The 26,404-nt window shown below is 40.5% G+C and overlaps 1 protein-coding gene across 3 annotated transcripts in view; it reads right to left on the reverse strand.

Moving 5' to 3' along the window:
• Nucleotides 1-1,067: 1,067 nt before the first annotated feature.
• The window catches only part of SYNJ2 (synaptojanin 2), a 64,325-nt gene continuing 38,988 nt past the window's right edge, over nucleotides 1,068-26,404 (reverse strand). For 2 of the 3 annotated variants that reach the window (XM_053973406.1, XM_053973409.1), the window contains 15 exons: nucleotides 24,421-24,505; nucleotides 23,041-23,181; nucleotides 19,859-20,051; nucleotides 18,017-18,175; nucleotides 17,644-17,800; nucleotides 15,607-15,724; nucleotides 13,588-13,806; nucleotides 12,285-12,363; nucleotides 10,755-10,923; nucleotides 10,201-10,350; nucleotides 7,477-7,611; nucleotides 6,359-6,471; nucleotides 5,536-5,644; nucleotides 4,058-4,260; nucleotides 1,068-2,333 (listed from right to left, as the gene is read on the reverse strand). In XM_053973406.1, the coding sequence (XP_053829381.1) occupies nucleotides 1,542-2,333; nucleotides 4,058-4,260; nucleotides 5,536-5,644; nucleotides 6,359-6,471; nucleotides 7,477-7,611; nucleotides 10,201-10,350; nucleotides 10,755-10,923; nucleotides 12,285-12,363; nucleotides 13,588-13,806; nucleotides 15,607-15,724; nucleotides 17,644-17,800; nucleotides 18,017-18,175; nucleotides 19,859-20,051; nucleotides 23,041-23,181; nucleotides 24,421-24,505 (2,822 nt within the window). In that variant the 3' untranslated portion in view covers nucleotides 1,068-1,541. The remainder of the gene's footprint in view (nucleotides 2,334-4,057; nucleotides 4,261-5,535; nucleotides 5,645-6,358; nucleotides 6,472-7,476; nucleotides 7,612-10,200; nucleotides 10,351-10,754; nucleotides 10,924-12,284; nucleotides 12,364-13,587; nucleotides 13,807-15,606; nucleotides 15,725-17,643; nucleotides 17,801-18,016; nucleotides 18,176-19,858; nucleotides 20,052-23,040; nucleotides 23,182-24,420; nucleotides 24,506-26,404) is intronic. The other variant, XM_053973407.1, reaches the window with a different exon arrangement.

Consider the following 26,404-nt stretch of genomic DNA (forward strand, 5'->3'; position numbering starts at 1 on the left):
GCAGATTTTATTTGACTTGTATAAATCCAGTTTAATTGGCTTTCCTGCTAACACTTTCATTAACATGTAAATTAGCTGTCCTAGAGCTGTTAATTATCTTTGCAGAAAATGTTGGATGTGATCATATGCCGTACTCTTTTACTGCTAATGTTTTATACTGAGATGTGCCCATAAATATTCACTGGATTTTTTTTAAGAGAAGGACTAAGAGGCAAAGGCTTTGTGACATCTTGCAGGGAAACTAGTATCTTATATTATTCACCAGCCTGCAACCATGTTAAACTGACACTCACACAAGAAGCTTAGCACTGGGCTTTATGGGCTTGGCGTTTGAAGGTTCTGGGGATTTTTTTGAAGTGTCTGGCAAATGAGAGAGCAGAGGAGGATGACAGGTGCTCAAAGGCAGCATCCTCTCTTACAAGATCTCTTGTGTTCAAAATTTGGCAGTGGCAGAGAAACAGGTAGGCATTGTGAGGAAGAAAATGGCTGCATTCCCAGTGTTTGGGAAACTCAGAACAAGCCAATTAATTTTCCTGTGGAAAAAGGAAAAATACCTTCTTTTTAAATACATCTTAATTTTTTTTTTTAAATTAGTTGTTTTTTTCAGCTTCACCACCTGCTTAAAAATGTTCTCTTTCCTTTAATAATGTAAGATCTTGATGCTTCTCTTAACAAGTTACCATGACAAATTGCAATCAGGTTATTAACTGCCTGCTTTGCACAAATGGCATCTATCGTGTGCAGTTCTACCCCACAGGCAAGGCAAAAAGGACCAGCTTGTTCCTCATCTGCACTGTGGAAATAGAAGACTGACGTGGCATTTGAACAGGGACACAACTACTGAATTGCTAAAGGCTACTGAATTGCTAAACTGCCTTTAGCATAAGACATGCCCAAGCCAATACCTGTAGCATCAGCTGGTCTCAACCCTTCCCTGTATTTCCTCAGGATCTGCATGGACAATGCTATATAGCATTTCTTTGCAGTGAAACAGCATGTGGAAAACTACAGTCCCTTTTCAAAGTATGTTGTTGGACATGGGCTTGGGAACAAAAATCAGGGTGAGTTTTGGAAACTCGCAGCAGAGCAATACCAGTGTAACAATATATTGTTATACTGATGTACGTTCCCCCTTGGGATGTTTGTTCTAGAATAACTGTGGCAGCCTAACTCTTCGAAGTAAGGATGCTTTATTTCAAACAACAGAAATTGATTAAAATATACATTTGAAAGGAAAATATTTTTCTTAATGTCTTTTTTTCCATACATCATTACATGTTCTTACATATGATTTGTACCTGAAATGAAATAAAACATCTTAAGATGGGTTAATAAAAAGAAATAACTTAGAATAAGGAGGTTTTCAAATGAACTGTAGGTAATGTTAGGTTGTATGTACTTTATATATACTTCCCTCCAGGGGCCGTATCTTTAAACATGAAAATGAAATGTAGCATGGACAGATGATCTATTTCATTAAATAAAAAAAAGATTTTTTTTTTTTGCATCATAATTATGATTCCTTTTGGAACATTGAAATTTTATAACTCTAAATCAGTATTTCTTTTCATTAAGGTATTTTTGTTTTGTTCTAAGACGAGCAGTTTGTTGAACCCTTCTGCCACTGCACTGCTGTCTTCATCATCACTAAATGTAACCCAGTGACTGAAGTCTTTCAGATTGGGGTGATTTAAGTTTTCTGAAGTGTGTGTTGGAGAAGTAGCTGGCGGTGCCTGTATGGAAAGAGGGAAGGAAGAATGAATGCCCAGGTCCAGAAGACTGGTGTTGTCTGGAAGGGAGAACAACTGGATACCAGTGTGCAGTTGTTGTGGAGGCTGGCCTGCTGGTGTAGAAGGGCCCTGGAGCTTTGCCATCAGTTCTGCAGCACTTGGTGCCAAGGGTTGAGTTGTGCTGTTTTCTGGGCAGGCAGAGGCTGTGGGACCTGAGCGAGCAGGAACATGAGTCTGGGGGCAGGACCCAGGGTTGTTGTTGTTGGAGTTGAACAGTGACCCACTAAAAAGGGGGCTGTCACTGCTCTGGAGAACTTGGAGATGAAAAGCTGCAGGAGCTGACTTCTTTCTTCGTGGTGGCACCTTTGGGGCAAAGGGGGCGTTCTGGGGAGGCAGTACAATGGCCTCAGCAGTGCTTGCTGACAGGGGCTGCCTTTCATTGCTCCCCCTGCTCTCTTGAGGCTTCCCAGCTTGTGTTCTGGGTTTAGGGACTGGAGTGATCTTGGTTGGTCTAAGAATAGCTCCAGCTTCTAGATGGGGCTCTAGCAAGCCAAAAGGAGACTGTGCTGTCTGTTGGTCGAATTGGTCTTCTGGAGACATGGCCTGCGGATGAAATGGAAGAAGAAATGTGAGAACAAAAAGGGACCTTAAACTCTGAGTCACTACTGGTGCAAGTCTAATTGACAGCATTACTAAGAAAAGCTGACAGTCCTGGAAGAAAAAAAAAGCAGTACAAAGAGGAGGCTTGTACCTCCACTGTACCTGCTGGGCTCATGCATTGTGCCTTGCACTCACCTTCAGAGAGCTAATGAAGGACCAGGACCCTACAGCCTGTTCAGTCACAGCTCTTTCTGACCATCTATCTCCCTTTTTAGGTTAGGATTTTTGCTCTGGGCCAAATTAACACAGTTCTGAGGAGTTATTTATTTGTTACATCTCTCTGCTGACTAATATTACTTAAGCAAGATTGCATAGGGAGGCCCATGCATCTAGGTGTAGCTTATTTGGATAGATAAGGCTGAAAGAGAATTAGCTTAAGCTAACCCAATAAATGCATTAAAGGCTCTGCCCTGTCTCACTGATGCTGGCAACTGAAGATAAAAATAAGCTCTCAAAGTCTAGTCTAGCATACATCCACCATTTAAAAGTATATAAATAACAAGCCCAGCTCAGTCTAGGAGGGCAAGGACTGCTTCAGATTTCTCACACTTTGTGTGACTGAATGAAAGCATTTAAATTCTTTATTGTTCTTGCATAGTATTAAAAGATAATGTACAGGCTTTTTCATGTAGGCAAAATATTTAGTCAGTATCTCATGCTGGACATAACCCTTGCCACTTCTTCCTGTGTGCTGTTAAGTTGCCTGCATTTGACTGTGGTAGAGGAGGATTGGGTAGAGGTTTTCAAGTATACAACTCCCATCTGACCTCCCTCAGATGGAGGAAGGAGTGGAATTCCAGGGCAGTCAACCTGAAATAGATCTATTCCTGCAGAAGCTCTCACATAATGAACACCAAAATAGCAATCCCTCTCAGCACCTTTCAAGAGTGACTTGGGAATGGTGACAACTTAAACAAAGCAAACTGACCATCCCTGGCATAGACTGTGCTGCCTGGGTTGGGTTTTTTGGTGAATCTGCTAAGTAAAGATAGCACAAGGTCCATTATAGAGAAGGGGTGAATGCCTTTACCAAAGGAAGGTAAGGCAGGAGCCCTAATAATTTAGAAGAGAGCTTCTTTAGCAGAGATTCTGTCAGAGGAAGAATATAAAAGGCTATATTTGTCTTTCCTCTTGTACTCAAACTACTTTACAAATTAGGTAATCATTTTATAGCAGCTCTAGAGGTCAACTATTGTCCCCATCATAGAGACCTGACATATATTAAAACCTGAACAGCTTTGTATTTTTGAGAACATAAACTCTTGAGTCGACTCCAGAATTCAAACTGAAAAGCTGAATCCCATTACAAGGTGTGTAAGAAAAGCAAGAAAGGACACAGAACCTGAAGAAGCTGCCTCAAATATTCACAGAGCAGACCACTCATGGTCAAAATTAGAGACTGTGATAAAGAACAAATGAGTCTCAAATCCTGACAAGGTTTAGACAAACCAGAAGAAAAACAAGAGAATAGACTGACAAATAGTAAAGCTGAATATGGCTCTCTTTCCAGTCTTTCTTGCATTTTTATGCCTTGGTGACTGTAATACACAAAATGATTCCAGCACCTGCTGACATGACAGGACTTCCTGCAAAAAACAACCAGCCCACCCCTCCATTATTCACACTGTGTAATGGAGGCTGGATGCATTTTGCTGCAACTCTCTTACATTTTCCACCTTGACTCCACTCCTTTGCAGGGGCACTGGCTTCTTCGGAGTTGGAACTTTGGGTGGTGGACGATGAGGCACAGGCACTGCTCCTGCCTGCGACCCTTGAAATGAAGCTGACTTCGTGATGCTGGGAAGAGCCTCGGGTTTGGAGGAAGTTTGGTTTCTGGTTGGAACAGGCTTTACTGCATCTTCCTGTACTCCTGAAAAGCAAAACCAAATATGGCATCTTGGCCTGATCAGAACATGGATTCAAGATAATTTCTTTCACAACCACGTTTCCCAAATGCCTATAGGGCCAACTCAGGCCAAGAAGGTAGGTTTTGGAACTAAGCACAAAGCTTTGCAATCCTGTAACATCTGTAAGAGGCTGTTGGGAGAAAACTTCCCTGTCTGAAATAATTTCATGCCAAACCAGCAGTGCTGTGCCACCATTTGGTCAAGTGGAAAAAACAGTGGCTGAGGGTTCAAGAGTACTGAGCTCAAGCTCTGAGTGTCCTTTTGCCATTATCTGGAAACCAAGTTTATGATACCAAGTGCATCTTGTAGAGTGTTTTAGAAAGAACTGTAAAAGCTAACTGGTGATAGTGTACAAGGGACTGGAAGTGATGCTGACCAGACTAGTTTTCTTACCCACACCAAGTGAATGTGAATTTCAAAATCAATGGAGAGTAAATCTAATTTCAAAATTAAATTAACAGCACTGAGGAACAAACATCAAGATGCCTTTATGATATTTCTGAATAAATGGGATTATTCCAGACTGTATTCATTCTATGTATAAATGAAAAGGGATGGTTTTCTCCTAAACTGAGAGCTTTGCAAACTCAGGTAGCCATTTTCGTTCATAGACCATCAGCAGAAAGACTGCATGCAACCCTGGGGGGTACATTCACAGTACCTAAGCTAGTTTTGTGCCTTAACTTGCACTTGCAGGAAGCTCTCTTCTCCAGGGACTACACAGAGAGGCTAAACACAGAGTAGCCTTTTAGCTTAGCTATTCAAGCTGAAGTAGTGCAAGCTTTTATCTAGGTTACAGCTGTACTTGCTGTCCAAATGTGAACAGAATCCAGTTTTTTTCTCCTAGAGCTGCATTTGCTCTGTAGTTCTGCTTGGAATAGTGAGCATTCAGTAAATAGAGCAGCAAATATCCTTTATGCAATTCTGAGCTAACACAGGCACCATCAGTTTAGTAAAATCCCATCTTTATATTTTAATTTTTCCAACTAAATCTGGGCATAAATAACCCAAGGTTCTACTAGTAGCAGGTTCTACAACAAAATATAAAATTTTAATAATCTTGAAAAAAAGGTTAATATTATCAGAACTGACAGAGAATACCACATACAATTTTGCAAGGATGTGTTCAGGTGAAATTCTGAATAGGAATATGTGCATCTGGCCCATGGTGAGATGAATACACCTACAGTTTTCTTTACTTAGAGATTTTTAGAAGTCAGTTAGAAAGCTGTGCTTACCTCCTCTGGCCTCCATAAGACATCTAATAGCTTCTTCTGCTTCCTCAGCTGTGGTGGTTTTGATCTGCTTGACATTGTAAGGTTTGCTTATTCCAGTCCGGACTTTGGGCTTTAAAAAAAACAGGAGAGTGAGCCATCTTGAGAGAACTGATTTTTCTTGTACACCTCTTAAGTTTGCAGCTAAGCTCATACACCTGTAAAATTCTGTTCTTGCAAGTGGCTATTCAGTGATCTATAAATACTAAAGAAATGGGAATCTTTCAGCAAATTGTACATCTTTGCTGCCAGCTGACAGAAGGCCAGTGCCTGAGTGCCACAGCTAGTGCCTTAGCTAGCCCTTGTTCAATGCATTAGGGTCCTCATCCAGCAAGACAGGAGTCAGGAGGCATTTCCACATTCTGGTCTTGGTATCCTCAGGGGCCTAACAGCCTTGCTGGCAGTGGTCAAGACTTTTCCTGCATTCTGGGCACTAGCATGGCCCACCAAAACAGAGGTGAGAAAAGAATTAAACCATAAGATGATAGTGTTAAAAATACACGTTACCATCTGTCAGAAAGCAGCAACAGTGCTCTGGTCTCACACCACTCATTCTCTCTCTCCCTCTTTGGCCTTCCTAACTCCTGTAAATTTATTAACATTTTTGTGCTGCCTAACAGGGCCTACAGTTTAGTATTACAGTACAAGAAGTTATCTTGGCATTTTCAGCTCAGCCATGTGATGGACTTCCTTCCTTGTATGACAGGTGCATCCTGTACGTGATTCTCAGTGTGGATGGGAGGGAACAGGACAGTGCCAAGGGGCCATGCTGAGCAGCAGGACTCACTGGCTGCTGAGGGGCTCCGGGAAGCAGCTTTGCCGTTGCCAGGATGGAGCAGGTGGAATGGCTTCCTGGAGAGAGGGAACCATCTGAGGGGGACTTTTTGCCTGATGTTCCAGCTGGAAGAAGAATAAAAAATGGCTTTTTACATCCAAGAGCTGGTACAAAATTTTATCTGCAATGGAGCAAAACCAATGTGCATTCCATCACCCTCTCAAAATCTTGAACTGTTTCAGCAAGCAGTTTTGTAGTTAGTCTTTCTTTCATTTAATTAATTAGATAACCTCAGCTGAGCAATAACATTGCATTCTAGGCACAGAAATACAGATACCAGTGTTGGCACTTCTGTGCAACAGACTCAAAAATGAATGGGAATAATCCTTAAAAGCTCATCTTCTATCAGGTGAGCATCACAGAACTTCTAATTTGAGTCTGGAAAATATAAAAAGAGAGACTTTTGGGCTGCAAAGAAAAACATGATGTATAGCTTGTCTAATACAGGAGGCAAAGATGATTATGTACATCTAGCAATCAGCTTTCATCCATAAAACCAGGAGCAGCACAGCTCTGGATGGCATCTCAGGGGGGCAGAGCTTAGGTAAAAAGCATCACTTCCCTTTGTGCCTCACTGAAAATCACAATCCACTTTGCATTTCTTTCATAAACACAAGAATTGCTTACGAAGAAGAAAAGGACAAAAACTGTCCAGAATAAGTATTTTGTCAAAGGTTTTTGAAATTCTGATTACAATTAATTCAGAATCCAAAACCTGCAAGAAAACACTCAGTGACTTCAGAAGTCAGCAGGCATAAATACCAATATCTTTATTGCCACAAACTGGCTGCTCAACTCACTAACCTGAGTGGTGAGGTAGTATGAAACATATTGGCTATTCTATCCTTACTGAAGACATTTCTTTTTGTGGAGTATCTGTTGTCCTGGAGACAAACTTCTCCCACTACTAATGGCAATAATACTCAGGCTGAAACAGGCTGGGAAGCAAGTACAAGTCCCTCGACAACCTGACATTTCAGAACAAGGTATGACTTCCTTTGTCACCCAGACCTGGCAGGCAAAAGCTGTTCAGCTGGGGCCAACACCACATTAAAGAAAGTTCAACTCACCAGGAGGGGGAGGCCTCTGTGGTGGCTGAAGTGGCCGAGGCCTGGTAGGAATGGACAGAGACCTGCTTGGAATGCGGCGGCTGTGTTCCCCACTTGCCTCCAGCTCCCTCTTCAAATCAGCGAGGTCTGTGTCATCTAGGGACATTTTAGGAAGTGTCTGTATTAGATACACACTGGGTGAGGCACACCACATCTGAGATCAGGAGAGAGGTGACTATGAGTGGCAAGCCTCAGCCAGGCCTCTCAGCAACACGACAGCTCTGTTCACATTTTTTGCTCTCCCCCAGTGTCTGCCTGCTCCCACTGCAGGAAACATCTACCTTTTTGTCAAATGCTTCTTTCTCTCTCTCTCCTTTTCCACCATTTATTAGCTGTTTGCACCAACACAAAGAATGCCTGCATCTGCTTCCAGGGTTACTGGGCACCTTGTTAGATTCTGGGATTTTCACAGCCAGACTTAGTGGCAACCTGCTCCCATTCAAACTGTCATGGCTAGTCATGGTGAATTCCTTGCTTTCCATCCCAAACACACGAATTCCATTTGAGGATTAGACACCTTTTTGTGCACAGGAGAACTGTTTTTATACCAGAGAAAAATCTGTATGAATGGCTCAATCATGACATCTCTGCTTTCCAGCAACATCTCCTAAAAGGTACAGCTGCCTCAATCTGCTAGCTCTTGGCTGCACCTTACATCACTAACTAATTACTCAGTCTTTCATCCCATATAAGCCTTTCTGACAGCTGGAGAGGGGAGAAGTATGGATTGCTTTATTCTCCCCCCATCTGCTATAGTGAAGACTTTAATTTCAATCCTCTCACCCTGCCATGGCTGCCCAGCTATGCTGCTCTTGTTCTTTAGAGCTCCAAGATTTACTGGATTTAGTTTTTGTCCCTGTGTTTTGGAGAGATGGAGGAGGAATTATGCAGCAGCAGTCTCTTGCACTTCAGGCATTTGTAAACAAATTCTTGTTTTTCGGAAAGCTGTGCTCTGCAGGGAATCATGAGCTGCCTCACAGCTTCCTGCTCCCACTCAGCAGCAGATGGCAGACACAGAGATAGAGCCTGTGGTCTGCCCAACCCACCCTCCCTGTGCTCTCTGCATTTTCAGTACTTCTAAGCTGCAGATATGGGCTCATCAGTAGGACCCAAGGAGTCATGCAGGCACCTGGAGGCATGGTTTGAAATTTTGGCAGTAAAACTGAACACACCAAAAGCCAGCCATTACCACTCAATTCCATCCCTGAAAGGCTGCTGGCAGGGACATCAGTTTAGTGGAGCTGTGCCATTCCCTGACCGCAGAAATACCCACACTATTGTGCCTGTCACTGTTTTCCATCTGTGTCTACCACCAGCTACAGAGTCATCATACCTTCAATTAGAAGTTATTCAGGCAGAGTTGGGAGCTTATGGAGGAATCTGAAATTGCAGACACTTTAAGATTAATTGAATATATAATATTTTGAGTTATGTGAGATCATGACCCCACCTTGACCTCCTTCAAACTATACTCCATTACCTCTATTTACTTTGTGATATTTTTTGTGGAGAAGAGTTAGTGTGAGTGACAGGATTCACTGCAATTCTCTGTGGCTTAATGAATCATCACACAACAGGCCAGAGGTGGTTTGAGGGCAAGGCACCCTATAATACAAAGTGATTGACTTCACAGTATTTAATAATGACTGATTACTCCTTTACTCAGGGATAGGCTTTTGGGTCTGGCCACACTGAACCCAGCCGATGACTCAAGGTGGGCAAGAAAGCCATAAATCACTCTGTTTGGAAAATCTGTCTGTGTAAGTGTATGAATTTCATTTAATCTTTTTGAACTCTACTTCTGACTCAACCTTTGATGGTATTAAAAGTTTTCACTTTTATGTCAGAAGACAAAGCACTTCTGAGAGAGTGCAGAATGACAGCTACTGAATCACTTGCTGTCACAATCAGGTGTTTAATACATATCCCAGCCTGTCAGTGCTTGGCCACTCAAGCACATCCTGATCACATCCCATTGTAAGACTGGCTTGGCTAGTTCTTGCCTCAGTTTTTTTGAGTTTTCTCTCCACAGCTTTATCTTCTTTTTACCAAGACACTTCACAATAATGTGCAAACGAGACAGGTAACCAAGGAAAAAGGTTACACATTCATGAAGAATCTAAAGAATGATTATATGTATATATATTCAATGAACCTTGACTCCTTCAGGAATAAATCAAATGGGAACAAAGGAGAAACTTCAGGCCTCTGAAGTAATTTGAACACAGCAACCTTCAAGCTAACAGCTAACTCTTCTGCCACTGCTACTGCTCAAAGGACAGAGTTGAGCCCATCACTGAATCAACAGGATTATTCTGGTTTGATTTTGCTTTGGCCCTCACCAATAAGAAAATAGCATGCAAATTTTTTGTTGTATGTTCTCGTGCCAAACAACATCAAATGGATAAAAAGATTTCATTTCCTCTGGCTAGAAAAGGAAAACCAGGGTTTTTCAGCTTTCCTGCCTTGCCCTGGCCTAGAGAGGATAATCATCATGAGTTTCATAATTTGTATTGCTGTTATGCCTGAGAACCTCAGCTACAGTCACTAACTCAGGGGAGTTGAACATGAATAGGTATTGCAGGAGAACCTAGAATGAAAATATAAATGAGCAGGGAAATACATGCAACAGGAGAACAAACAACAATCCTTCAGGTCTTACCTTAAGGAAGGTGGATACTTTACCTTTATACAGGCGGGGGGTTTGTCCAGATTTGTTTGAAAAAGCTATGGATGCACAGTGTCCAGGGCGCTCCGACATATCTTCTACTGTGTCTGCTGCTAGGTGTTGACACAGAGCATCCTCTAAATAATCGTCTTCATCCTCTATATCACCTGGATTAAAATATTAGATAACAAAGAATTAATGAAAAAATTAATTCTCTGTCTCTCTACACTCCCAATTAATTAATCTATACTATCAGTTAATTTAATATATAAGCTGGGAAAGATTCTTGTGTAACCACACCATGTGTTTCATTACAGTGTGTCTCTACAAACAGCTGTACCATACATTGAATTTGCTAACATATGTCACTGAATTGATAGGATGATGAAAGCAACAGTTCTATGCCCAGGCACAGAGTCAGATCATGGCTTTAATTACAGTTGTCTTTTTAAGAAGCGTGGCTTCATTACAAATTAAGGTGCTACAGACACTCATACCGTACTGCACTGACTCTGCAGCCAAAGTCAGCAAAGCAATTTCTCACTACTTAGCTTAGAAACATGTAGCTTACCTTCTGACTCGTAGTCCAAACTTGAGAAGTCAAAATTTTCTTCCAGAAGGTGGGAGTTTGCTGTGGGGGACATGGGGACAACGCTGTCTCGTTTTCGAGCAATTTCCTCCTGAAGGCCCTTTAGCCAGTCCTTAGTCTTGGGCTGGATCTTCACTATTCTGCCTCTAACCTAAGCACAGAAAGAATTGTTTCCCTTTGCCAAGCACCTTCAAAAAATGAGAATGCTTGAACAGAACAATCAAGTGTTGCCAACCTGTTCAGAATCACACAGATCACAGACTGTGAGTTGGAAGGGACCCAGAAGGATCAGCAAGTCCAACTATTAAAGGAATGACCCACTGAACCCAGGACCCTGATGTTATTAGCACCATGCTCTGACCAAGCTGTACAACTGTTTCAGAAATTGATGCAACTAAAGCTTCACTTCAGAAGCTAAATGGAAAGGAAACACTCTTCTTACCCCCACAACCAAGTTTTCAGACCATAAAAATATTCTTGAAAGAAAATGAGCTTCACAGCTCAAAAGCACTGCTGCTGCATTTGGGACATACTGGAGAAATAGGTGAAACATCAAATATTGTCAAAACGACACTGGAATAGCAATATTGGCATGAGAGGGTGCCATTTTTGAGTCAACAGCTTTAAAACACACAGGAGTTTTGTATCTGCTGCTACCTGTAAGGAGACTCTGACCAGAAAATCTCGTATGTGATGTACATGGAAGGTATATTTTCAACATGTTAGGACTTCAGCTGTTTATGTGTGTTGCTCTATAACATTTGGGGTGAAAGGCAGACAAGCCAGCAGCTTTGACAGGGAAATCAGTTTAAAAGTTCCCAACTCAGATTCCCAGCACCTTCACATACTGTGTGCATACAACTGTATTTCAGTCTGTGCTATAATTACATCAATAGCAAGAGTCAAATTAGAAGATAAAACTGCAAATATGAAAGAAGAATGAGAGTTAAATCCATTACTTCAGGATTAAGTTTACAGGGCAGCGCCTCAAAGTTTTTTCAACGGGGATTGATGATTTGCAGAGTATGTGTGTGGGAAGGAAAAGCAGGGGATGCAAAGGTATATGCCTATTGCTAATGCTGGATTTGCCATGGAAGCCAATGAATCATGTTGTTATAGCTTAGCAGAAGGAGCCTATTTGATACACTGGAGAAACAAAAAAATCTCCAAACCACAATCATGAGGATGCTTTGGCAACAGTAAAAAGTCACACAGAATGTCAGAAGAACTGCTTCAAGCAGCCATCGAACAAGTCCACGTGTTCTGCAGAGGTGTCAGAGGCCAGATCCTAGGCGCTGCTTGGGATCCATGAAAAGTCACTTCATGCCATCCTGAAACTAAAGTACTGCATTAATAGCCTCAGCAGATGTGAAAGTTAAGGACTTCACAAGCACTAACTCTCTTTGAAATAATGCTACTTGATTTAGGTAGAAATTCAAGTACCTCATTCTGAGCAACCACTTTTGAGAAATTTCTTATGAAATTATTATTATAGGTTTGAGAAAGTCTTACTTTGGCACCATCTATATCCATAACACGAAGAGCTGACTTGCTGTCTGCAAATGTCACCAGCATTTGACCTCCACAGATCCTAGTGAAAAAAGGCAGAGGAGAGAAACCATTTTATTCACCATTGAATAAAACCCTTTGAAGGCTAGCATGATAGAAAACTACCATATAGATCTATATACAGGATACATATGCAGTGCTATGCATTTGGTTTTAGTTGTATTTTCCTTCACAATTCTATTTTTTGAGGAGGAGTAGCTGGGCTCCCTTTCTCTGCAATCCTCCCATGTATGACCCCAGCACCCTGTCCTTCTCTGGATCACCCCTGGCAGAGCAGGACAAGCATCTCAGTAGCTATTGACAGGCTGTTGTTGAGTCCAATATCTACACTCCTCTGGACTAACTTCCATGGTTCTGCATATCCTTCAGCTCAGATGACATGTGATGCTCCCAGAGTAATATTCCACCAAGATCTAAAGCAGTTAAAAACAAAATAAACCAAGAACAATCCACCAAGACATGTTCTTTTCTTGATCCTTTTCTTTACAAGCAAGGTGGTGCTGCTTTACCTGCACAGCTGCTTTTAAACCCTCAGCTTATATTGGTACTTCATAAAACTACACAATAACAGGTCATCAGCTTTCTCCACTAACAAATGGATCAAATAAACATGAGCAAGTTTTTGGCAGTGCTTCCCAGAGGTCAACTGTTAGGTCTTTTGCCTGTATTTCTCAAAACAGAAGTCTCACAGCTGTGCTGGAGCCCTGTAGAGAATCAATCAGAATGAAATTAAGCTGCTCTGCCAGAAGGTATCACACTCTCCCTCTCAAACCCAGTGGGTGATAGCTCTGTGAGAAGCTGTACTGTTAACAAACAAGCAAAATGACCCCCAACAGGAAGGAGAGCCATCCAGGGATTCCTGCCAAGTGTGAAAGAGTGGTGGAACAGAGCAGACCCCCCCAGAGGAGGTGAAGCAGGGCCCGAGGATCCACCAGAAGCAGCAATGCTTGGAAGTGAGGCCGAAATCTAAAGATGATGATTTACATCAAAGTCACTGCTTTATGGCATTGTACTGAATAAAGTTCTCTTCCAGTCAGACAAGAGAGCTGTTGGATTATTTCTTTATAAGGTTATTGAGAGGTGCAAGATATTCAAAACACTTCAGTTTCTATTGAAGAATTCAAAGTGCAGTAAAGGAATTCTACATACTTAATTTTCCAATACAAAGTTAACTCTGTCAGGACAATAGGGATTTTCTAGTCTGTGGTTTTAATAGATGCCATGCCATCTCAGATCCCAAACTCACCTGACCAGAACAACAGTGCCATAATCCTCAAACATCTGCATAAGCTCTGTACGCAAGTCTTCAGGAAATTCATTTTTCTCTTCAGGTGTTGGTGATAGCAGATTTACCACTACTGTGGCATCCAGTGGTCCCTGGAAAGATGACACTTCTCGGAAAACACTGTCTCGGGCAGCTTCATTAACTTCCTGAACTTCCACTTCTACAATAGCTAACACTGGCCTACACAAAATAAAGGAAAATACTTATTTAAAAATAAGAACTGCTTTTATAAAATTAAAATCTATATAAAGAAGGAGGACAGGTAAGCTTCATTTTTTCTGCAGTGGTCAACATCATGCCTTGAGCACTATTAATTATATTTCCCAGTTCTGCATTAGCTGAACGTAATTGAAGACATACCATAAGTGAATTGAAATAACAATTGTATGAAGCACTTATGGCAAACCTACAGACCAAAACATCAGGATACTTCACTCATTATCAAACAGCTGTGGCCCCAAACATCTATAAATCAGGATGGAAATATATTATTTTACGTTAGACAAGGCCACATTTCTTCTTCCAAAAACAAAGGACAAGGTATTCTAGATGTATAATGTTGTCATGTAGCAAATATGTGCCAATCCATTACACTATAAGCAGCCAACACTGCAAACTTGCTTCTTGAGCCATTTCTTACAAATTACTTCTCTCTGTGTTAGACCTGAATAAAATTGAGAGAGCTGTCTGAAAGAGTAGAACTCATCTCATCTCAGTGGGTGCAATCCACATTCTCAGATTTTCACCTGCACATACACACAGACCAGTGACTGGGACAGCTGCTCTTGTAATTGTGCCAAAATTGCTGCCTTCTACTTGCAATAGTCCTGACTCTTGAATACACATTACCAGAACATATGAAAAAACAACAGCAGGGCTAGAAAGGGATAACGGAGGGGAAAAATGTATAGAAAGCATTAACTATTTCCGTAAGCATTGTGAATCATAATGCATTTCCATATGTCACAAAGATACAGCTATGCCCTTTTTCTAGCACAAACCTTGGGAAAACAAAGCTGCTGACTGTAATTAAAAAGCAGCTTGTGGAGTCAAGTTTGCTGAAATAGAAAACCATGTATAACAGTCATGTTTCACAGATCGCATCCTCAGGGTCCTATATAATGAGAGCAGCAGCCCCGCTGTGCTTTGCAGAACACAGCAATGTCAGAGCCTTGACACAGAGAAATTGATTGAAAGAGGCATGTTCTTTCACTGATAGAGGAATACAGAACAGTCCTGGCATGCAAGAGCACCACCAGAAGCACATAGACAGCTACTGGGGGTCACTGAGTGCTGCTAGGAGGAGCAATATTGTAGCATTTCCACAAAGCATACAAGGGGTGAGACAAATATTCTGAATAAAAGGGACCTTTCAAAGTGTATTTATCACAGAATTTGTTTCCCAGAAGTGAAGCAGAGAACAAGTTTATCAAAGATAGGTCATTCATATCCCTAAAGAGAAGTCAAAGATATAGACGAACCAGAAACACTGGCCTTTGATTTTTCTACCTTCTCCCATTTCCATCTTTAAAGGAGGCACAGAAGCCCCGCACATGAGTATTGTGAAGAGGCCAAACTTGACCTGGTGTGGCCTAGTTTACATCTCTTCAGGCCACACAGTCCCAAACTCCTCCTCTCCTGCAGCAAGCTGAGTGGAAATCCATCAGAGCAGCTTCCTTAGGTATCAGAGCTTTTCCAAAACCAAGCAGCAGAAAGCTCTGTTTTCTATACCTCTTGCTGCAACTTATCCAACCCTTGCTGCAATCGCTATGCAGGAAAAATAAATACATTACTGTAGATACTTGCCACTCTGGTGTAAAAGTCACCATGAGAGGAAAAGACCCATCAAGCAGATACTGAACATGGAATAAGAGTGTAATTCTTATTTTAATCAGACTTGGTCCCTCACTCTGAAGGTGTAATTCAGCATGTCACACTTTAACCTGGCACATTTTAAACTCTCTCTGATTGTTTAGTTACCTGTGGTCAGATGCTTGCAGCTCTGCTCTCCCATAGTACATCAAGGCTCCAGGGGTCCAAGTGTGCCTGACTTTAGTATCAGCACTCAGATCACTGTCCAGAAGATTGATCTCTCCAGCTATGCAGCACAAAACATGATTTAAAACTCACTCACATCTACTTTTACAAACAGTTAAACACTGTTTTATTGGGAAGCTCTCCACAGACCCTAGTAGTGGGAGGTGGGGCTTTTTTTGTTCTTGTATATATATCATTCAAAGAAGAGCTTATATCCTAAAAGAATTACAAATTAGGGACTAGATAGAAAAAAAAGAGAAAGGACTTGGAGCACAACTAAGACAGCTGATCAGAAGAGTAAGACACCTGCAAAATTGTTGACCAGAATGTCACCCAATTAATTATCTGTGCAACAGGGGTTGTTAGAGTCATATTAGTATTTTACCTCCTGCCTTAACACTGAGCATAAAACCAGACACTGTACTTGGAAATTATTTTGTAATTCTGAATATTAGACAGGGATTGGAGAAATAATACACAAGAGATAGGAGAAACCAAACCCATGTAAATCCAACATCCAAATAATTCAATTGCAACCCTTAAGGTGACTGAAAATGCTCCAGACATTATGCTAGAGTGAGGTACCCTAGTGTTGTTAGTAACATGCAAGTTTTTGGGTCACTGTTTGAATGAATAGATAGCTCTGTCCCTCTTTCCTGTGAAGCTGAAAATGAGTTAATATGGAACATGGCATTTCTTCCTAATCACTCACACTGCCCTTTCTTCTCGTAAAGTGAGCAGTCATTTAGCCTGTAACAACAACAAGATGCAACACAGTAAGAGCTGAGAGACAGAAGAGCCTTGCCACCAGCAGTAAAGGAGAGAAACTCTGGCAGCAAACTAAGAAAGCTTTGCAGGGCTGGGAATGTACCAGTTATGGACCCACGTGAGCCAGCTGTGGGAGGCCTACAAACTCTAAAGAAAGGGACCTGCCTTGACTCTTGCAGACCAGCCAGCTAGTTAGGTCCTATGAGCTGTATGTACTCCAACTGCTAAAGTTCCCCAGGGGCAAGCTTTGCCATGCAAAATAAGGAATATGCATTAGAAATGCTGAAGGGTGTTCTTTCTCCTAAAATGAAAACAGCACAACAGGGCTGTTATAACTTCCTTATTATACATCATAAAGCTTTTCTTTCCTGGACTGCATCTCTATCAATGGTTTAAGCTCCTCATTTTACTTTGTTTTTCATTCCTTAGATAAGAGTGAATAACTGTATCATGATGACATGTACTCTCTCATTGCCCTAGTTTTGCTTTGTAGTTTTTACACTTAACATAGTCATGGTATGACTTAGATTCCAAGAAGAAATTTCCAGGCATGTGAAAAACCACATCTGCAGGCACAGACCAAATTAATTATCTAGCAGTTACACATCTAATATGAATTTCAAATTTTAGAAACACTGGGGGATAGATATTCCTGCAGATTGAAAGAATGATTATGAGAACTATCTCTGGATATGCAATGAAATATTTCTTATTTCTTAACTGCAACTTTTGAATAACAAGTGAAAATGGCCTTTCTGTTGTGTGTGAATTCAAGGTACTTTATAAGCACTAATTAATGAAACCTCCCCCAATTCTATAAACTAGCAGAAATATTTCTAAGAATTACCAGTACAGAAGAAATTACAGTAAACTGTTTCTACATCTACTGAGAAGAGCAGTTTTAACAATCTAGCCATTGTAACACAGAAACTTTATTTGGACTAATGATTCTGTAGAAAACCAACAGAATTATTTCTGTACTACTACAGCTGGGCTGTTTTCAGTTCCTCAGTGAGCTCCCAGCACCTGTAGCATAAAGCCTTTGTTCACACACACACAAGAAGAAAGGGCCTTGTCTATTTCTGACACTTAATCCAGTGAAGCTGAAAGAACATCTGCTTGAATAAAGCACCATTCAGTAGATTAAATCCACTGAAGTGGGTTCTAGGTGAATTCTAAAACAACTTTCAGATAAAGAAGGATTCTACGCACCTGTTTTTTCAAAGGGTAGTTTCTTTCTCCACCAAAGCACTCTGTCAGTCCACGCTGGGGTTCTGCACTTATCACTTGTATCATAAGCCTCCGAGCCAACGTCGTATTTATATGTTGGTCCAAAATTAATAGTCCCTTCATGGAAATCTTTAAAAATCTAGTTAAATAAAGAACATCTCTTTAAGTTACAGATGAGGAAGGTGCTACTGTGACGTATCAACTTCCTCGCAAACAATGCTCTGATTTTTAAACCAATTACTGCATTCAAGTGCTACAACAAGTGTCTGAAAATGTAACCTCTTCACTCTCTCAAGGAACAAGAAAGACCAAGCCAACATGCAGTTATTCAAGAAAATGAGACACGCTGCCTTACTTTTCCACTGGATTTTTGCTGCTGTAGTTGATCAAATTCCAAAAGTGTCTTCCAATCTTGACGTTTGAGAAAATAAAAGACTTCTTCATATGTTAGATCAATGCGATAGTTAAAATCACCACACCAGAAGACATAGTCATGGGAGAACATGTTCTGACCCTAGTTTTGAGGCACAGAATACTGTTAATGTTTAATCACATTCATGAAAACACCTTTAAAATGCACTGAAATGTAGCACTCAGTCTCTCTGAATTACTAAATACTGGACCTACTCATCACAATTTATTTCTCAAAATTCATTTTGTGCTAAAATAGAATGATTCCTTCACTGGCTTTGGCACCCCACTGAGCTGAATTTTGTAAACACGAATGTCAGACTCTGACCCCTCTTTTCTGAAGGTATGTCTAAGCAGGATCCTGGCTTTATATTCACAATTTGTCTGTCATGAATATTCAAAATATGTTTGTTTCCCTAACACATTTCACATGCAGATATTTGCATATTCTAAATATAACACAAAATGTACTTCTGGTACCAAGGCAAATTTAGCAACAAGCCCCTGAGTAAGAACAACCTCCAAATTCGATCTTATGCAGACATCACAGTTTTGTAAAGGTATTGAAATCAAACGTCAATGAAAAATCACTCCAGTTCTAAATTTAGCATCCTATCCTCTAACCAGTCTTTTTTTTTTTTTTCCTTCCCAGTTCAGCTATAAGCCTCTAAACCCCCAAGATTCATAAGGGAAATGTTTCAGACTGTGGCTGTCACAGCACTAGAGGGCACTCTTTATATGCATTATACACACAAGGTACCTCTAGCTGTTTTAAGTGTAAAGGACATCAAATAGTTAATGAGGTATTAGAAGGAAAAACTACCATAAGCACAACTTTATGGCCATTTGGAACAGATTTTCTTTGCAGGACATCCAGTCTGTCAGTATTAGCTCCTACATAAACCAACTGATTGGTATGCTGCATGTGCCAAGCCTCTAAACCTTACAAACAACAGGAAGGTAAAATTTTATGCTTTGCATCCTAAATGCCATTTTTTTGCTGACTAACCAGAATACACAAACTGGCCCAATCCCTTCCTGGCTTAGGCCTTTCCAGGGAGGCCCAAGAAAGAAGGTATTGTGGAAATTAAAGCAATCAACATTAAGGGAAGCAAAGGAGCCCCGCTACCAAATCTCATGCGTTACCTACTGGCCTGAGGAGACAAGTTGGAATTAAAACACTAGGGCAATTGTTTTTACACAATTTAGGGGAAAAGTTATTCGTGCAGACCAGTGGAGCCTATTTGCCATGCTCTGAGAGAAGCCAGCAGTTCCTTGAGAGTGACACATTCACGAGGATGAAAAGAAGGGAACAGAGGGTACCATGTCAGTGCCCAAGAACTGATCCATCATACCTGACCAGAAGCAGCCAAGGCACTGCTGCACTGAGTGGTACAGATGATCTTTCAGGAATTCTCACTTATTAGAGCCAGCAAGAGCTATCAATATCACACTCTCCAGTTCTAACATCAGTCATCTAGAGCTTAACTGCACAAAGCCAAGGACTTTCCAAGCACTGGAGCAACTCTGTTTTCTGAAAGGAAAAACTTGCTTTTGTAAAGCAAGTGTTATATTGAGTAGTATCCAGTCTTCTGTTAAACATGCTTCCGTATTTATTTGTTTGTTTGTTTATTTAATTGCTAACATTTTCTTTAATATTTTTTTTCATGGTACTGAGATGCCTTCTTTGATGACCTGTCATCAAAGGCAGACTGAGACCAGCTTTCATGATGTAAAGATCCACCTTTATCTCCAATAATTTTAGCACACATACATCTACACTTACCATTGGGAAGCTGAGTTTCTGTGTGATTTCTTTATAATCTTCATTCCTCTCTTTCACCTGAGTCTGCCCAGCAGTCAAGTGACTGCATATAAAGCAGAAACTGGTACTATAGAACTGAAAACGAATGCTCACTGCCCCTTTATTCCCAGCTTTTCCTCCCATTCCTGTCTTCACCGTGTCTATTGCTACATCCCTGCATTAAAAAAAAACAAAACAAAACAAAAACAAAAACAAAAATAAGAAAAAAAAAAAAAAAAACAAAAAGAAAGAACAGAGTAAAGGGCTGCAGGGACAAACATTCAATTAACTTTTCTGCAACATAAAGGGAAAAGCCAGTTTACAATGCCATGTCTTCTCCTTTCTAGAAAGCCTGCTGCTTTTAGGCACATCTTTTAGTTTCTTGATGTTCATGTTCTGATGTTTCAGATTAAGTATAATACAATACTACAGAAATAAAACTATTTGAAAATATTTTTCTCCTTTTTTTATCCCTTCCAAACAGACCAGCAAGACCTTATTTCTGAAATACTGGGAATTTCTATAGAACATACTTTTCAAGTTTACATCTACTGTGATCCTTAAAATATAGACAACAACTAAATTTACTACTATACTTGCTTTTATTTTTGAACATATGGGAATCTGCTTTTCAGACAGTGAGCAATTTACTGTTCATATGTGTTGAAACCCAACTTCACAATTCATGATGGATTTTCCATTTAATTAAAGAGCAACAGATCATAACCCATACTTCATTAAATCAGATGTGATAAAATCAGAGATTATTGGATACAACTATTTATATGTAAGTTCTCAAATGAGTTCTGTACTGATGACAAATTGCTTAAGGTCTCGGCGTTGCTAATCACTTAGTATTTCAATGTGATGATTAGCACACACTTCACTACAGAAAGATAACTTGGTAAAGCAGACCACTTGTTCTCAGGGTAATTTCTCCCAAATAGCCAGGCTACTCAAAGAACAAAGCACGGCTGTCTGATCTGATAAGTAAATGATGAGATCATTGTTTTAGCCAACCCCAGTACCATGCATGTCTTTCCCAGTGAGAAAATTCTTCTTTCCAGAGAAAACATCAAGCAGATCTGACAAGAATATTACTGATGTTAAAAAGGGACGTGCAGAAAACTGCTAAGTCTTATTTGAGTTATTCTCAGAAATTCATGATGTAAATGAAGCAAGATGTTTACAGGTCTTTCCCCACCCCTTTCATTTTCTTCTCTCTTCCTCCCCCATCTTTTGTACCTTTTTTCTTTCTCTTTAATTTCCTGTCTTTTCCTGACAGCAGGACACCACCAGAAGACACCCTCAGGGAGACAAAGGAGGAACATCAAAGTTTTCTATGAAACAATGGGTTTTTAGCACTCTACAGAAGCATGTGTTCAGTCTTTTCACTCTAAAGTTCTCCCTTCCTGCTGCCTGCCTACCCATCTCCTGACTGGTATTCAACTGATTTTCTTTCATGGCAAAGGTTATGATGAGCTAACCCACTGTAAATTCAACTGCTTGTATTTCATCAATCCTTTCACTGATGTATAAACCAGCTGTATAAACAGCTCTATTCTCTGTCTTCTGTTTAAATCTCTTAAATCTCTGTAAGCATGGAAGCATTTTTTTGCACTTCTGATAATTTTTCCTTTCCTAGACATGAGAAAAAATATGCAAGCATTCAGGTTAGGTTTGATTATGCTCACATAGCACATAGCAGCGCATTTGCATTAAATGATGAAACTTGGTCACTGAAATCAAACCCTTCCCTTTTTCTCTTGAATTTCAAGGAGCTATATCCAATTTCTAGCAGTTTGACAACTGCAACAGAACCATTGTGCTGTTCTGCTTCTCATTTCCATTTAAACCACGAATTTCCTACTGGATTACTCAAATTTTTTGTAAGCCAGGTGACAAGTCACAAACTGAGAGCAACATTTCTCCTCTGGAGTGCTTCATAGCAGCAAAAAAAAAAAAAAATCTTTAAAATAAAATAATTTTGGAGAAAGATTCCTGGAGAGCAGCAATGCAAGGCCATCGGAGTTACCTGAATTGTATTGCTCTGTCTGGCCTACAGCACCTGATGTTGCACAAGCTCTGTTCTGAGGTTTTCAGTAGATATGAGATCACAGGGAAGAAAGAGGCAGCTTTTGATATTTTAATCACAAAATGCAGTGGCCAATCAGTGCTCTAATATGGGGTTAGAAAGGAGTGTTTGGATCTCAGTGCTTTAAGGTCAGACAGATGCCCAAAAATAGTTTTGGCTAATTATTCACTTCCTAACCATTTACATTTAGCCTGCATGATTCTTTTACACTTAGCCTGCATAATTCTTGCCCATAGCAAAGTCATTTTAATGCAAGTATCTCCATGGGTTGGTAATTTTCTAGAAGGAGTTTAATCACTCTCCAGGGACAGCTGAGCTAGTAAGCAGAAGATACATATCTCTACACCCTCCTGACTGGGCACACAGTTTTGGTTCTCATGACATCTGGGAAAGACAAAAACTTCATAGGTTCTCTTACCTCTAAATTCTATAAAATGTCAAGTGGCAAAATTAAGTCTCTTTCCCCCATTTTTTTCAGGTCTAGAACTACCCGTTTCCATAAGGAATCCATAAGTATGGACAGGGTTAGAAGTAAAACCTGTCCTTCAGGCAGAGGCAGGCACTTGTCTTCAATCAGTGCATCAAACACTCTTGGACTTACTAGCCCAGGTCATTTCTTTCCCAGGAAGGTAGCACCCAAACAAGATGCTCCACCCTGACTGCCCACCTGAGGCATGCCTGGATTTTCAGCTACCTGGAGGAAGACACTGAGGCTGCCTGGTCTTTGTGCTACCCCGGGAGATGGACTCCAGCCTGTTGCTGTCTGGCAGCATGCCTCTTCTCCACGCTGAGCAGAGACCAGAACCCAGGTTTGCATGACTCCCACCAAGATGAGCAATCCCTCCCCATGTTCTCTGGCCACACTCCAACACCAGATGCCACTGAAGATACAGGTTGAGTTTTGGGGCTTTTTTATTTGGTTGGTTTGGAGTTTGTTGTTGTTAGGTTAGTTTTATTTTGGGGTGGGTTTTTTTTTGGTTTTGGTTTTGGTTTGGTTTGCTGGGCTTTTTGTTTTGTTGTTGCTTTTTTTTTGTTGTTGTTGTTTTGTTTGGTTTGGCTTTTTTTTTACCTGATGAAGGGGACATGATATGGTCGTACAAAGATGAAAAGACAAACACCAACAAGCTGTGCTGATGTCAGCTGAATGTAGCGATGAGTCCTGGAAATAGCTTTTTGAAGCTGCTCTCCCCACATTTTTCTATTCGTTGTACTGAAACAAACACAAAATCATTTAATGGAATCAAAACAAACCATGGTCAATAAAATGAACAGATTAACTGTGCCTTACGTTTACAGACATCCCATTAGGCTGTAGAACTTGAAGTACTGTAGAATGCATGGCAGAGACGGATAATACCTCCTTGTAAGCCAGCCTAGAGTTAGCAGGGTCAGTGAATCCAGGCACAGCATACAAATACAGTTATCCTGCTTCTGGATGTGTGAGGGGTTTTGTTTACTATGCTTAGAAACATCCACACTCACATGACATTGCATACACCCATTCACTGGGGATAACTGGAAGCTGATAACAGCAATCATAACGGTAAAAACAAATTTCCAAATCAGTCTCATGACTTGTAAGATTTCCTATGCTCACAGTGGAGAGATCTTCTCAGGATTTTCTGACTGGAAGGTGACTGGCTACTCACAGCTGTTGGCTGTTCTTAGCAAAGGTTTGTGAATAGCTGCATATACCTTCATGTCAGTGGATCTAATTTTTTCTTTTCTCCAAAGTCAACATATCCATGCAGATATACCACCAGCCCAGCAGCCACACTAAGCACTGCTGTAACTTGTCATTCCCAAAACAGACAACTAAGTGGTCAGCCTAATGAATCAGCATTGGAAACATGATATTCAGGGTTCCACCTCCATTCAGATTCACAAGGACCAGTAAACACAACAGCCTATGGCACATGCAGATATGCCAACCTTAGGCTTTGCATTTAACTCTTGCATAGCCACAACTTTCACAAATGCAATTAGCCACAGAGACATTTTTAGACAATTTTAGAATTCCCACATGAATGGCAATTAGGTTTGTAGTCATTAAGCACATTTTTCCAACATCGGACAGGGCTTTAAGGACAAGTGTTAGATCAACCTCAATCAGAATTCTTCTCTGACAACATAAAGATTTAAGAGACTTAGGAAACTGAGTACTTCAACATCATCCCAGTGACATTTGTTAATGGGAAACATATTTCTAGCTATGGCTGCAAAAAACAGACTTGGAACGGAGTATTCAATACAAGTGACCATAAAAATGAACATGGCCAGTTCCTTTGGGGAAGAATATGTTCTTTTTTTTTTTTTTTTTTTTTTTTGGTTGGTTGGGTTGGTTTGTTTACAGTTGCTGAGGTTTTTTTGGTTGGTTGGTTTTTTTGGTTGGTTGATTAGGGGGTTTTGTTGTTAGTTTTGTTTGTTTGGTGGTTTTTTTTTTACATACCTGGCATTCACAATGTTCCCTGCACTTAATTCAACCATCTCTTCAAATCCCACTGCAAATATGTCAGGAGGGCAGTTATCATCATCTGTTGGCAGGAAGGAAAAGTCATACCAGAATGACTATTTTGTTGTTTCTTCTAATGATATGTATTCTAATTTCTGTCAGAGATCCTTCCTGTAGTTCTATCTTGTGTATCCCCTGCCAAGCTATACATATTCATAGCTCCTTTAATCTAATCTCATAAAACATCCCCTGCAGTTCCTCTGAATTTTTTTCCTGCTTTTCTCCCACCAGTTGGTCTCCATCTCTCTTGCAAGAAGCAGTTCAGAACAGAACATTATACTGTAGCAGTGTTAAGCCCTCTCTCCCACACCCTACTCATCACTAAAGCTACAACACCTCACTACTCACTATCTCTTACCCGCTTGTCATTTTACCCAGTGTGCTCTTCCTTTCTGACACAGATTCCTATGTAACTGAACTTAATTGTCCTCACACCAGTATGTCACCTCCATCTCAATGCCTTTAGTAAATTTATCTAGTTTAAGGATGCTTTTGAAGTTTCTTCTTGCCTTCTTTCTTCCAAGTCCTTCTTAGATCACCTGTATTTAAGGTTAGATCATCCTAGAGCACAGTGACCCCCACCCCCTCTTTCCCTGGCTCTGTTGATATTACTCTGAGGAAACAGCAAAGGTCAGATGCTGTCATAAAATAGTGTGAAGCAAATCTGTTGACCCATTAGTAAATCTGTCCATTGCCTAAAGAGTTTTTAATTTCTTTAAAGTGTCATATGACCACAGTGACAGTAACTTAATTCAACATGAAGATCTAAATATAGACAAACATAGGAACCTAAATCAAATCTGATTCAGAAATCACAAATAAAAAGTAAAATATGTAGCAACTTGTACAGACAGAAAGGTGAAACTAGCATGACAGCGAGCCTCCTTTACTAGATTAACCAGATAGGCACTGTCACATGTATTTCCCATTAATAATTTTGGACATCTGCCTTTGAACACTTGCCCATTTGCGTAGGCACTGCACTGACATTAACACGGATTCAGACATTTGCATGGTCGTACCCTAGCCCTGCCCATTCACATAACTCAGCTCTCTTCCAGAAGCTGCTCAGACCTACCATGTCACAGCTGCCTGTTCCATGTAGCCCTGCTCCTCTGGTTCTTTCAGGGAATGGTCTGGCAAGGCTAACACATGACAGTCTCTCAACAAATTTTAGTATTATGGGCACAGTCATGTGCTAACACATCTGAAGTGTTTCTGAAACAGACTAGACTAATCACTTACCTAGGCTGCTCAGAATACAGTGGTCTGCATCTAATCACATACCACTCAGGAATTAAGGGTTCAAATGAGACAACTTGTATAAGGGAGCCAAGGATTTGCGGAATGTATTCCTGTTAGGTACAGGACTATGTGTGTGATGCCTGGAGGAAACTAAATGTTCCACTGTAACAACAAAAGCATGGGTTTTGCAACCTCTCAATTTTTAAATGACAGAATGTTCCCCTTTCATTTACCTTAATTAAAAAATCTGTAAATCAATTGCAATACCTGACCTTGTTCCATAAATAAGAAATTCAGCAGCCAATTTCATCAAACCACAAGCATAAGAGTTTTCTATAGTGCTAAAGAAAGGAAATATCGCCTTCAACAAAGTAAATCTTTTTGTTTGAAGGCTTTGATAATAACATTTCCAGACAAGCTCATAGTCCAGATTGTATAGATACGTTTAGCTCCAGATGAGAGACCAAGGAGATGCCCTGATGGCACGTAAGCACGTAACTCCTGCTCATGATAAAGAACAAAGAACAGAGATATGGAAGAAGAAAATTACATACAGGGTGCAGAATAGCCAGATACATCCCACAATGGCATGAAAGAGAGCTCTGAATTCTGACCTGCTGAAGGTTTGAAACAGTCACATGGACTGTTTCAAAGTGTTCAAAGAACTCTCTCTGTC

The sequence above is a fragment of the Vidua macroura genome, chromosome 3, assembly GCF_024509145.1.
Source record: "Vidua macroura isolate BioBank_ID:100142 chromosome 3, ASM2450914v1, whole genome shotgun sequence".
NCBI classification, from domain to species: Eukaryota; Metazoa; Chordata; class Aves; order Passeriformes; family Viduidae; genus Vidua; species Vidua macroura.